Source organism: Camelus dromedarius, chromosome 3 (assembly GCF_036321535.1).
Source record: "Camelus dromedarius isolate mCamDro1 chromosome 3, mCamDro1.pat, whole genome shotgun sequence".
Classification (NCBI taxonomy): Eukaryota; Metazoa; Chordata; class Mammalia; order Artiodactyla; family Camelidae; genus Camelus; species Camelus dromedarius.
The window spans coordinates 104,548,195-104,560,387 of NC_087438.1; the positions used below are offsets into that span (position 1 = coordinate 104,548,195).

The window sequence follows — 12,193 nt, forward strand, 5'->3', positions numbered from 1 at the left end:
ACTATGCAGTGCCTGCAGTGCTGAGCTGATGGGATGTACGTACATCCCCATACTGTTCCAAGTTTCAACTAACAATGTGGAGAAATCAAACTCCCTTCCACTGAGGCCACTCCTGGTGTGGGCAGCCCCAGGGACAGTACGGGACATAAAGGACTAATCCTTTCTTTGGCTCACACACCTGATTCTCAGGGTCTTTTGCTGATTATTCAGGGCACTGAATTTTGGGCAGTCAATGAAAGATCAGTGTGGAAGGGCCTTTCTTCCTGATCAATCATCTACCTGAACCCCCGCATTGTGTAAAGATGGAAATTGAAGCTCAGAGAGTGGAAGGGAGCAGAAGAAGGCAGAGCACGTGAGTGGCAGAGTTTCAGTCTGGAGTAGGCATGTCCCAAGTTCCTCCCCGGGTCCCAGGCTGACTGGAAGGGAATATCTCAGGCAGCATGAGGACAGGGGCCAGCCTTGGCTTGTTCACTACTCTCTTCTCGAACTGGGTCAAACACAGGAATGTGGAGTAAATTAATCCCAATAAGGAAGAGAGTTGCACACACTGAAGACCTTGGGCTTTAGAGTCAGACTGCTAGCATTTCCCTTCCAAATCCACACTTGCCGGGTCTGTTTCCTTGGGCTAGTCTCCAGATACCTCAGCGGAGACAGCTCATTTGGGAAGCAGGGGAAATTCTAGTACTTATCTCCTAAGGACTTTATGCGGATTAAACAAGATAATCCATGTAAAGTATTTACCACAGTGCCTAGCAGAAAGGAGCTCATTAAATATTAGCTTTTCTTATTATTGCTACATATTATTATTATTATTATTATTATTATTATTATTATTATTATTATTATTATTATTATTATTTTATTACTAAGACATGTTCTGGGGTGAGCTGAAAAAAAAAGGAAAGAGAAAGGAGAGACCTAGTCTAAACTGAATATAATATAAATATAGTAGTTAGAAATATAAGCAGTTTCACTTTTCTTCTCTCTCTGTTGCCAAAATGTGTGGAATGCAGCTTTTCATTAAATCCCATCAACTCGTCAAGGTTGGAAGTTCATCTCTGGTAAATTCTCTTTCAACCCGCCCTAGCTTAAAGAGCCCCTTGTGGGAGGCAGGTGCCCTAACAGCTCTCCAACACTCACGTCTACCTTTTAAATGCAGAAGCAGAGGGCAGGCTCTGTGCACTGGCTCCCAGTTAGAATTTAATAACCTTGTTCTGTTTTCATTAATTTCTCTCTATGGCTGCTTCCTACTTATGGTGAGTAATACTGATTTTCCATTTGGTGTACTGACATAATATTTCTTTCTAAAATAAATTTATGTAAATGAAAACTTAAATTGACTTAAATTAAAAAAGTAAATTACAGTACAGGCAGGACACATATTTGGTATAAATCCTTGGGTGACGCATGTTGGAACACTCAACGATCCTACCAGCTCAGAGATTTTCTTCATTTTGTAGATGAGAAAAGGGAGTCAAGTCCTGGTTAAGCCCCAAAGCGACACGTTGTCCCAAACTCAGGCCTTCAAATCCGTCCCTGATTTGTTTAAATTCAAACCAAATATTCAGCCTCAGTTTTCTAGGTTGGATGGAAAAGAGATTGCAAATTATGGCTAGAAGAGGTAAATGCATTAGTCTTTCTTCCCCCTCCAGGCTAGCTATTACAGTAAGGACTTTGACCAGAGCAAAACAGAGTAATAGAGAAAAAGAGAAAAGCAATATTGATCTCCCACCAAAGAGAGATATAACATCAAAGAGAAAAACGTGGAGACAGCACAGCACCAAGAAGACGTTACTTTTGTTCTTACTTGAAGACAATATCAAAGGCAATTTAGTTATAGCCCCTCCCTGTCCCCTCCCTCATCCCCACTCCCATGCCCACCCCGCATTACCCAGCTAGACAGCAATTTGCTTCGGGACAGAGCAAATTAGCAGCATGACGTGGAAATGTTGGTCAGACGAGACGATGAAATCTCAGAAAGAACGAGTTTTTCTACAAACACATACTTGGGCGTCAGCTGAAGTTGGTTTTTATCTCTTTTGCTTTCTACCTGCTCATGGTGAGCTGGTCGGGAAGTTTCAGGGCTTCTACCTGGACAGCCCTGTGGGCTGGAGCGTCAAGTTGTGAAGCAGCTCAGGTGAACCCCCATTATCCCAGGCATGGGGCAGTCTTATTGCAGCATCCATCACCCCAGAGATTGTCAAGGCCAATCTGGCAGACACGGCTGGGGCCACGTGCTCCTCCTCCCCAGAAGCATCCCTTCTTGACACTGCAGGTTTCCCAGAAGAGGATGGCCTTCCCAGAGAAGACGACAAGATACAGGTTGTCCTTCCCTGACGAGCTCTAAGTCTCCTCCTTGCGAGTCTTCCACACATAGGTTACGTTACCTGGATTCCTGGAAGCCAGAGATTTAAGCAATACCAGGCTATCAGCTGTTCAGATAGAACAAGTCTGGTTCTGTCTTGTGAACCTCCAATGTGGGCATCACCCACATTATCTCTGCCCTGGTCCAAAGAGACAGCAAAGTTTGCTTGTGAGGCCCTCTCTGCAAAGGGGACCTCCTTCTTGACAATGGAAAGGGCTCCTATTCCTGCAACTGCTTTCCCTGAATCCAGGGTGTGTGTGACTGCTACAGATACCGATCCCGGGCTGGCCCACAGAAGCATGACCAGAGAGTCCAGAAGATATAGATCTGTGACATGGTAAGATCTCATTTTCCCATCTATGTTGTAATCTCTGGATCCCTGTTGAGTTCAAATAGTCATTTAATAAGGAAGACTGCCACTGAGAAATAAAATTTTGTATAAGCAGATATGCTTGTGAGCTCCTGGGAAGAGAAACATTTGACAGGGAAGAATCTTACTGTATTTATGTATGTGTGGATGCACATATGTATTAAACAGTAGGTCTTATTGGGTTTGGGGGGGCATTTAACAAAGTTTACTAGTTGCTGCAAAGCAATGAACATACCCTTCTTACTGTGAGGTCATTCTATGATCTCTGTCTTAGACCTTCCCAAAGTAGTTCTCTGTGCTTTGAGGAGAACAGAGACCACATTCAGACAGCAGGTGGAGAACTCTGTACCCTCGAATTCATTCAACTCTGCCTTTTCTGTAAAAAAGTGGAAAAAAGGAAATACAACTCTGAGGAGGTGTATTAACCCTCAACACAAGGCCCCACTGCCTCGCGCCTCTCTCGTCATGATGAGGTTCAGGAGAGATGCCAGGGTGTCCTGTTCACGCAGACATGAATGGGAATGAATGGCTTAGATGTCAGCCACGTCCTCAATCAGAAGCTTGATTCCAGGGATTCTGGGTCATTCTGTATGGGCAGTTTCTCGAGTTCCTGGTGATGTCCACTGTGCAGAACTGTGTACCCAGATCACTTCAATGAGGTGACCCACTAGCCTAGTTTGTCTTAGGACTGAGGGGTCTCCTGGGATGTGTGATTTTTGGTGCTAAAACCAGGGTGTTGGCCCCCTAGTCCTATGTGGAGTCTGACCATCCCTCTCACCACATTTGGGAACAGAGAGAAGAGGGAAGGATATTGGGTTCTGCCCTCATGGATGAAACGGGTGATTTGGAGGCAACTGTGGCTTCTGAGATCATACAGGAGTGAAGACAGGGCCAAGAGACCAAGTAGAAGGACAAGGAAAACTGATGAGGTTAGATACTCCTGGGGCATCTTTATCTTGTAGTGCATGTTACATACGCACCAACCACTCCCCAGGGTGCCTGTTCTCTAAGCTTCCCTATAATGACCAGCAACCAGCTCTCTCAGTTAGGGTTTTTATCAGCAGCAAAAAGAAAGGCAACTGAAAAGCCTCAGAGTCTCAACCGGAGGAGATAACTCACCCCAACATAAAGTCATTTGGTGGTAGCTTTGACATCTGGGGAGCATCTCCTTAGGAGCTTGGAGGAAGTGAGATATTGGAAAAAATATAGGAAAATGGTAGCCCAGGAGCTTCACAGGAAGGAGGCCAATGAAGTTTCCCAGTAAAGTAAGTTGGTCTGTGGGTATGTGTTTGCCCAAAGGAGCAAACTTCCCTGCTTAAGACCAGGCACTGCTTCAGCACGGGGCCTTTAAAGCCTCTAAAAAGTGTCTTATAGGAGCAACTGAGTTTACCTCCCAAAATCTGAGTGGTAGGACCATTCTCAGTAAAGGTGTAGGTCCTTGTCCCACTGTCATGGAAGGGGAGTTAATCAAGACTTATTTCAAATGACCTCACAGCCAGGATGCCAATGAGAAAATGCCATCTTTAAACACACACACACACACACACACACACACAAACACACACAGACACACACAGAGACACATACACACACACACATACACAGACACAGACACACACACACACACACACACACACACACACACACATACATAGACACACACCCCCCAGACCGGCTATAAAGATGCCTTTTGGCAATGGATCCAAAATCAAGACCTAAGCAGACCCAGACTTTCTAAAGGTCATCCCCAGGAGAAAAAGAAAAGAAAAATGTTCATGTCTATGAATCAAAAACTGTTGATGCTTCACTTATAATTCAGTGTTTCTGGACAGATATCTTGGCACTGATAGCAACCTAACTTCATTGAAAGAGCCTTGATTAATTCACCCACCAATGCATGTCCAGAAAAGATGGCCAGAATGGAGAGGAAACTGGAGCTGTTGAGCTCAGAGAGAAGACTTAGAAGGGTAGGTAGGTGAGTGGCAGATCACTGTCTTCCAATATTTAAGAATTCTCAGTGGAAGAATGGGCCAACTGCTTGGCCCCAGATAGAAAATGGAGCAGAGAGAAGTTTGTGTTCCAACAAAGGAAAGAGCTTCCTTACAACTAAAGCTTCTCCACATCAGAAGGAACTGCACTGGGAGATGGTGCACCCTGTCTCTGGAGGTGTACATGCAGAGACTGACTAGCTTCCAGGGATGCGATGGAGGAAGCTGCTCCTGCATTGAGTGGTAGCCTGGATCTGATGGTGTCTGAAGTCCCTTCTCAACTCTGAGATTCTGCATGCTCTGGCCTTGGGTCCTGTCCAACCCTGTCGTCCAGGTACCTTCCCTGGGTTCTCGGCCCCACTGCCTCGTGCCTCTCTGGCGGTGATGAGGGTCAGGAGACATGCCGGGGTGTCCTGTTCATGCAGACATGAATGGGAATGAATGGCTTAGTTGTCAGCCACGTCCTCAATCAGAAGCATGATTCCAGGGATTCTGGGTCATTCTGTATGGGCAGTTTCTCGAGTTCCTGGTGATGTCCACTGTGCAGAACTGTGTATCTAGGGAGGAAAGAAAGAAAGCTTGAGAATTTGACAGGCATCCTTCAAATGCACCAAAGAGACCAATCCCACCACTCCCGACTTCTTTTGGGCTGCAAGCTTCTGGGAGCACGGCAAGGTGGCGCTGGGCATGGGTGGTACTTTATCAACAGGACAGCCCAAAGAATGGCACCTGAACTGCTCATTTTAAAGGTGAGGAACTGAAAGCCTGAAGGAAAGGACAGGACCAGGGGTAAAGAAATAGTAAGGGGCAGACCTAGGACTGGAACACACACTTCTTTCCCTGCAACAAAGCCTGGGGCTCTTGTGCTACTCATCAAAACGGACCCTATGTACCACCTCAAGCTGTATCTGAATATGTTAAGCTCCCTGCCAGGGATGGTTCTGGGTTCAGCAATATCAGTGTGCTAACTGAGATCAGTAAACCACTCAGAGCCTGAAAGACAGCGTAGCTACATTTGTTAGTTGGATTCCCTTTGATGACATTTGGAACAGTAAATCAATTAGATGAATCTAAAGCGAGTCGACCCTTAAGCATCAGAGTGAAATTTACTTGACAAGTGTTTATTATTTTTCTGTAGTATCCCACAGTTGCGCTCAATACGTTAATTGCATTTAAATCAATATCACTTGCAAGTGGCTCTTGGCAGTATCTCAGTTTCCAGCATCTGGCAGTTATTCTCATGACATTTCTGCAGAGTTTAGGAGCACTATTACCTCTCATCCTGAGGCCAGCATCAAGCCCATTCAGTAAAACAAATAAACAAACACATACCAGTTACTTGGTATCATATGTTGACAACCAACTTGGTGGTTTTTCAAGAATTATGAGAATGCTTTCTTCAAATCATAATAATTTATTGCTTACCTATGTTGACTGGTTGGTGTATACCAGGTACTGGACTAAACCCTCTCCACGCATTACCTTATTTAGTCTGCACAACAGCCCCATGAGGTAGTCTTACGTTCATTTTTCATTTGTGTAAAATGACACATAGCTTCAGTGACTTGCTCAAAGGAGAACAGGTAATACATGAAGATACAGTAAGTCAAACCCAATCTATCTGATGCCAACACCCATGTGCTTAAGGGGTTTGCACACAGCCTCTGGACCACATATAAATTTAGAACAGTGGGTCTCAACAGACAATTCGGAGGTATTTTGGTTGTTATAGTAGGGCTATGCTGCTGGCATCTAGTGGGTAGAGATGAGGGATGCTGCTAAACATCGTTTAATGCACAGCACAGACTCCCACATCAAAGAATTATCTGGCCCAAAATGTCTACGGTGCCAAGACTGAGAAACCCTGATCTAGGACAAAAAGTCCTCCTGGCTGGCTAGAAGCAGGTGTCAGCTGAGGAACACAGACCAAGCAAAGGGCATGAGTCTGCCTTCTCACAGAACTGTCCACCGAACGTGCTGCTGAGATGGAGCTGAGCAGAGGGGATAGGACTTGAAGAGCCACAAGCACCTGCTGGTGAGTGCTGAGGAGAAGAAAGTGGGAAGTGGTATAGGAAGGGTCGGATCACACAGCCTTCATGAGGGGGCCGGGGAAGGTCCTGCTGAGACATGTGAGTAAAGGCTTCAGGGAGGTCAGCGTCCCAGCTGTTTTCACACGGCCCTAGAGGCAGCAGGTGCTCCCTGCGGTTGCTACCTCCATGATACCTTAGAGTGTTCTTCTATTCCTTTTCAGAAGTTAACGATGATGTGCCTATTTAAAAATCTTTCAGATTAAAATATTATTGAAATAGCTGGTGTAGTTTCTGCCTCCTGACTGAGTCCTATGAGATGTAACGAAGAAGGGAGCCATGTGCGTATCTGGGAGAAGAATGTTCTAGGTAGAGAGAAGAAGTGCAAAGGTCCTGAGGATAGATCCTGTCTGGAATGTCTGAAGGAAAGCACGGATGCTGGGGGCCAAGGCAGAAAGAGTGAGCGAGGGGTGGAAGGAGTTGAGAGCTGAGTCGAGTGAGGTAGCCGGGGCCAGAGTGGAGGGTTGAAGGGGGCAAGGTGTGCAGATCCCTGTAAGGCTCTGACTTTGACTACACGTGAGGGGACCACGGAGGGGCCTGAGCAGTGCCCTGCCGTGATCTGAGTGACCTCTTAGCAGGCTCTCTCTGGTTGCCCTACTGAGAGCAGGTGGAATGGAGGTGGGGGTGTGCACAGGGAGAACGGTTAGGAAGCTGCAGCCACAATCCAGGTGAAAGAGCAGTTTGCTGTTTCACTTCGTCCCACCAGGTTTAGACTTCACAGCTGTTCTCTGCATTTCCCCTGCCTTGTCTCACCAACTTGAGGCTGTGTGATGCAACAACAGTGACCTAAACCACGACCTGAGTGAGACAGACCTAGTCCCCAAACCATTCACCAGCTCTGTGGTATTTCACAAGTAATTTAATCTCTCTATGCCTCACTTTCCTCCAGCGTAACTGAGAGTGACCTCACAGTATTGGTGTGTGGACCAAGTAACATCACGTATGGAAAACACTAGCACAGGGTCTGCACAGACCAGAATCTCCAAACACTGCAACTAAAATTATTCTGTTTTCTTCTTTTCCTCAATACCTCATTTAGTTATGAGTACATGATAATGACGGTAATAATATATGCACAGTAGTTTACTGTTTAAAAATATTTTCCTCCTTTATTTCCTTTCTAGGTAAAACCTGAAAGAACCCAAGATGAGAGGGATCCCAGAGCTTGCCTTCTCCCTTATCAGAATCACAAGCCCTCTTTCGGCAAGCTTGCATACTAAAGCAGCACTAATTGATTTCTCCATCCTTGACGTTACTTATAAGTAGCTCTGCAGGCCAGGAAAAGCAAGTGATAAGACCAATATCAAATGGAGGAGGAAAGTGAGGCTCAGAGCAGCTGCCTGAGCACTGAGCATCACGGTGAGTGAGTGGCAGAGCCTGGCAGGACCACAGCCCGACTCCCACCCACGGGAGGAGCCACACTGCTTAATGACTTAAATACAAGTCTTCAAAACAGAACTCAGAACTGTGAAATAGGGATGTACTCCAGTATCTCAAGTGCAGGGATATCTCTGAAGTGGATGCTTGTGCAGGAGAAACTTTATTACTACTAATAGTAAGAAATCATACACAGCTCATTTTATTGAGGAATGAGGATATTTGCCAGGCACGCCTTTTAGTAATGACATACATGATTTCACTTACATCATTTACTTTCACAACCCAAAGTGGGAGCTACTATGCTGAGAATTACCTTACAGACAAGAAAACTGAAGCTCAGAGAAGTCAAGCAACTTATGTAAGGTCACAGTGTCCAGGATGCCCACACTTTGAACCTCCAGACAGACTCCTGTACCTTTGCCCTGCTCATGGCCACTTTCACGGGCAATCAGTGGCACCTTCTCTCATACCAAGTCCACATGAAGAGGGTGTCCTGGCTGATGGACATTTTTTACATTTCTGATCACATAAGAAGATACACTACTATGAAGTCAGGCACACCTCTCCAGCAGCCTTTAACACGTCTCTCCTGAGTACTCCTCATGTGCCAATGGGTGAGCTGTTTGGGAATAAAAAGTGGAGGCTCCCTTTATCCAGAGTGCAGTGGAAAGGCAGCAGCTCTCATTAGAGATGGGGGTAAGCAGACGGGCATGTTTTCAGCTACAACTTTGGTGGCCCTCTCACCTTGGTGGGTGGTGCAACCAGAAAGTAGGAACTAGTCTGAGATTTCCTTGGCAGGGCTCTGGTAGAGGACAGCGTGTCTCACATTGAGTCTGGCCTACAGAGGTTTTCCCCAAATCTCATGAGATACACTTTTAATTTGGTAATTTCACTTTGATAGTAAACAATCTGAGCAGATTTGGGATGATTTAGCAGCCCCCTTATGAACTCAAACTGCCTTGTGAATTCAGGGCTCGAATTGCATTCAGGCCTACCTGATGTTGCAGTTAAAGTGGCTGACTTTTTGCAGCGTTTCTCTAACAAGGGTGCATGAAAGCACTCAATACTGGCAAACAGAACAGCATTCAGATCCTGACGCCACCATTTACTAGTTGCGTGACCTAACCAAGTAGATTAGTGCCACCTACCTCACAGCTTTGTCGTGATGTGATGATAAAATTAACATCTATAAAGAGCTTAGCAAAGGGCTAGACATGTAGTGGGTGCAGGAATTTTCACCCAGAAGAAAACCAAGGTGCAAAAAATGTGACTTTCCCAGGGTCAGAGAAGTAGCTGTGTATGGAATGGTTAAGAACATCGGCTTTTGAGCCAGAATGCCTGGGTTAAATCCTGCCTCTGGCACTGACTAGCTCTGTGAATTATTCCAAACGTTCTGGGTGGTTGTGGGCATTCAGTGAGATAACATACATAAAATGCTTATTAGAATCCTGCCAGCCGGCTAGTAAGCACTCCATAAATGTTTATTAGAACTGTTGCCATTTGACAATAGAGGTAAGACGTGAACCCAGCACTTGATTGCTGACTCAGTGCACAAATCCGTTCTTTAATAACTGATCAAATGTTTGTTCACTTAGCCATTGACCATAGGATTGAAAGAAACCTTCAAGATGGCTTTACAGATAAAGAAACAGCCCCAGAGACCGGGGGGGGGGGGGGGGGGGGGAGGTGGTCAGAGTGGCAAAACCCTCCTGGCTCTGTTTGGTGTAAGATCTCACTTGCAATCTTACAGCTGCGCTGGTGGAGAGCAGACTCCGGATGTGTGGGTGTACCTGGGCAGTTCCAAGTCCAGTCGAAAAAACCCAATCGCTGTTTTTCAAGCAACAGCAAGGCAGGAGGCAACCCCCTTCAAGATTGGTTGCTTTTCTGCTTTGCATTAAGTTACTCAAACATGATGGAAGCCCCATTTGGTCTGGTAATTACCTGAGTCAACAATTCATTCACTGAGCAATTAGCATCGCACTTAGAGCAGCCTAGATGCAGTAATTAGTTGCGTTATAATAGCCCCCTTTGCCTGCCCAGTTTAGGATTATAAGGAAATGATTAGACTTTATTACACATCACCCTGGCCCTCCCCCGCACGGCAGTGCTCACATGGGGGTGTTTGAAAGAAGATGTTTTAATTACTAAAATGCAAGGTGCATAGGTTTAGAGATTCAGCCCTAAGGCAGAGTTTTATGAAAGCCAGAGCCCCATCACCAGGAAACAAAGATCTCACATGGGGTGTTTCTTTGATATTCAGGGAGAAATGAGATTTTCAGATCCTAGGCATTTATTCATTCAGACACTTACTTATTTTAAAACATACTTTGAGTTTCTACCACTGTGTCATGCCCTGGAGATAACAGGGTGGTGAGGAGAATCTACAGTCCCTCTCCTTGTGGAGTTCACAATGGAGTGCAGGAGACCCAGTTAGATGCAAAAATCACAGCCAAGAGAAGTGTCAGGAATGAGAGGTATTTGGTGGTGCTATAAGAATGTGCCACAGGAGATGTGGACAAGGTCAGTGTGTCAGAGTAGTGTGATGGAGGAAGTGACAGAGATGAGAACTGAAAGATGGGTAGGGGTTAAACAGGCAAAGAGGAGGAAGATGTTGCCAAAAAGGCCAGCAAACATGAAGGACCACTGTCCTGGGGGCAGGTGGGCCCTGCGAGGGTAGAACAGGCGAGCAACAGCCTCAGACGACAGTGAAGATGCAGAGGCTCACCGCGCTAAGGGCCGAATGCTCATCCTAAGGGCAGCGGGAAGCTGGCCAAGGTTGTGAGCAGAGGACTTCATGTTTTGGAATCACCTTCTCCCCGTGGTGTGTAGAAATGGGCAGAGGTGAGGATGCAGTGGGAGCCCAGAGGCAGATCAGGAGCTATCTTAGCTTCCTAATGCTTCTGTAACAAACTACCACAAACTTTTAGCTTAAAAGAATGCAAATTTATTATCTCACAGTTCTGGAAGGCAGAAGTCCAAAATGGGCCTTAATGGCCTAAAACTAAGGTGCTGGGCAGAGCTGCATTCTTTCTGGAGGCTCAAGGGGAGAGTCCATTCCTTGCCTTTTCCAGCTTCTAGAGACCACCCACATTCTCTGGTTCCTGTCCTCATGGCTCTGACCTCTGCTTCCATCATCACATGGTCTTCTCTGACTCTGACCCTCCCACCTCTTTATTACAAGGGTGTCTGTGATTGCAGTGGGCCCACCCAGATAATCCAGGATAATCTCCTCATGTCAATATGTGTAGCTTAATCACATCTACAAAGTCCCTTTTGCTGTCTAAGGTAAAACATTTGTAGATTTGGGGGAGTAGGATGTAGGCCTCTTTGGCCATTATTTTTCCTGTCACGGGTAATTTTCAAGGTGTCCAGAGATGCTGGTGACTCAGATGTAGGGGTGGTAGCAGTGGAGGTGTTGAGAACTAGTCAGATTCAGGATATATCTTGAAGGCAGAGCCAACAGGACCTGCTGATGCACTGGGCACGGGGGCAACGAGTGCATTCAAGGCACAGCATGGGCGAGGAAAGGTGCAGAGGCAGGAAAGAGCACGGAGTGACACACTTTGTTCAAGGAATGATGAATACTCTGTGGGTACATCCTACATGGTGGGGCTGAGGGTGCTGGGAGATGAGGCTTCAAGGAGGTGGAGGCAGCATTACTGAAGGTCTTAAAAGCCAGGCTAAAGAGGATGGGCTGAATCTTTAGGTAGTGGAGAGAGAAGTGAACATTGGCTGTCCCGTGGGGAATAAGTGGGATGACTGGGACACTGAGACCAGCGTGGAGGCTTGTTCCTCTGGAAGGAAAAGCCCATAAGTAAAAGTGGTAGCAGTGGGTACGAGGAGAGAGAAGGACCTTGCAGACAGTGATGGGCAGGACACTGATTCCGTGTGGGGACCAACTGAGAAGGGCATCCAAGTGAGTCCGAGTTTAGCCTGGAGACCTAAGTGGATGCTGATGCCATGAATGAGGGAGTCCCCAGCCCTCCTGAGACTTTTCTTCTCC

The 12,193-nt window shown here is 46.2% G+C and overlaps 1 protein-coding gene across 1 annotated transcript in view; it reads right to left on the minus strand.

The window, feature by feature from the left end:
* Positions 1 to 1,827: 1,827 nt before the first annotated feature.
* Positions 1,828 to 12,193, minus strand: part of HTR4 (5-hydroxytryptamine receptor 4) — a 371,144-nt gene continuing 360,778 nt past the window's right edge. Inside the window, exon 14 of the mRNA XM_010989466.3 lies at positions 1,828 to 5,280. Within this exon, the coding sequence (XP_010987768.1) occupies positions 5,193 to 5,280 (88 nt within the window). The 3' untranslated portion in view covers positions 1,828 to 5,192. The remainder of the gene's footprint in view (positions 5,281 to 12,193) is intronic.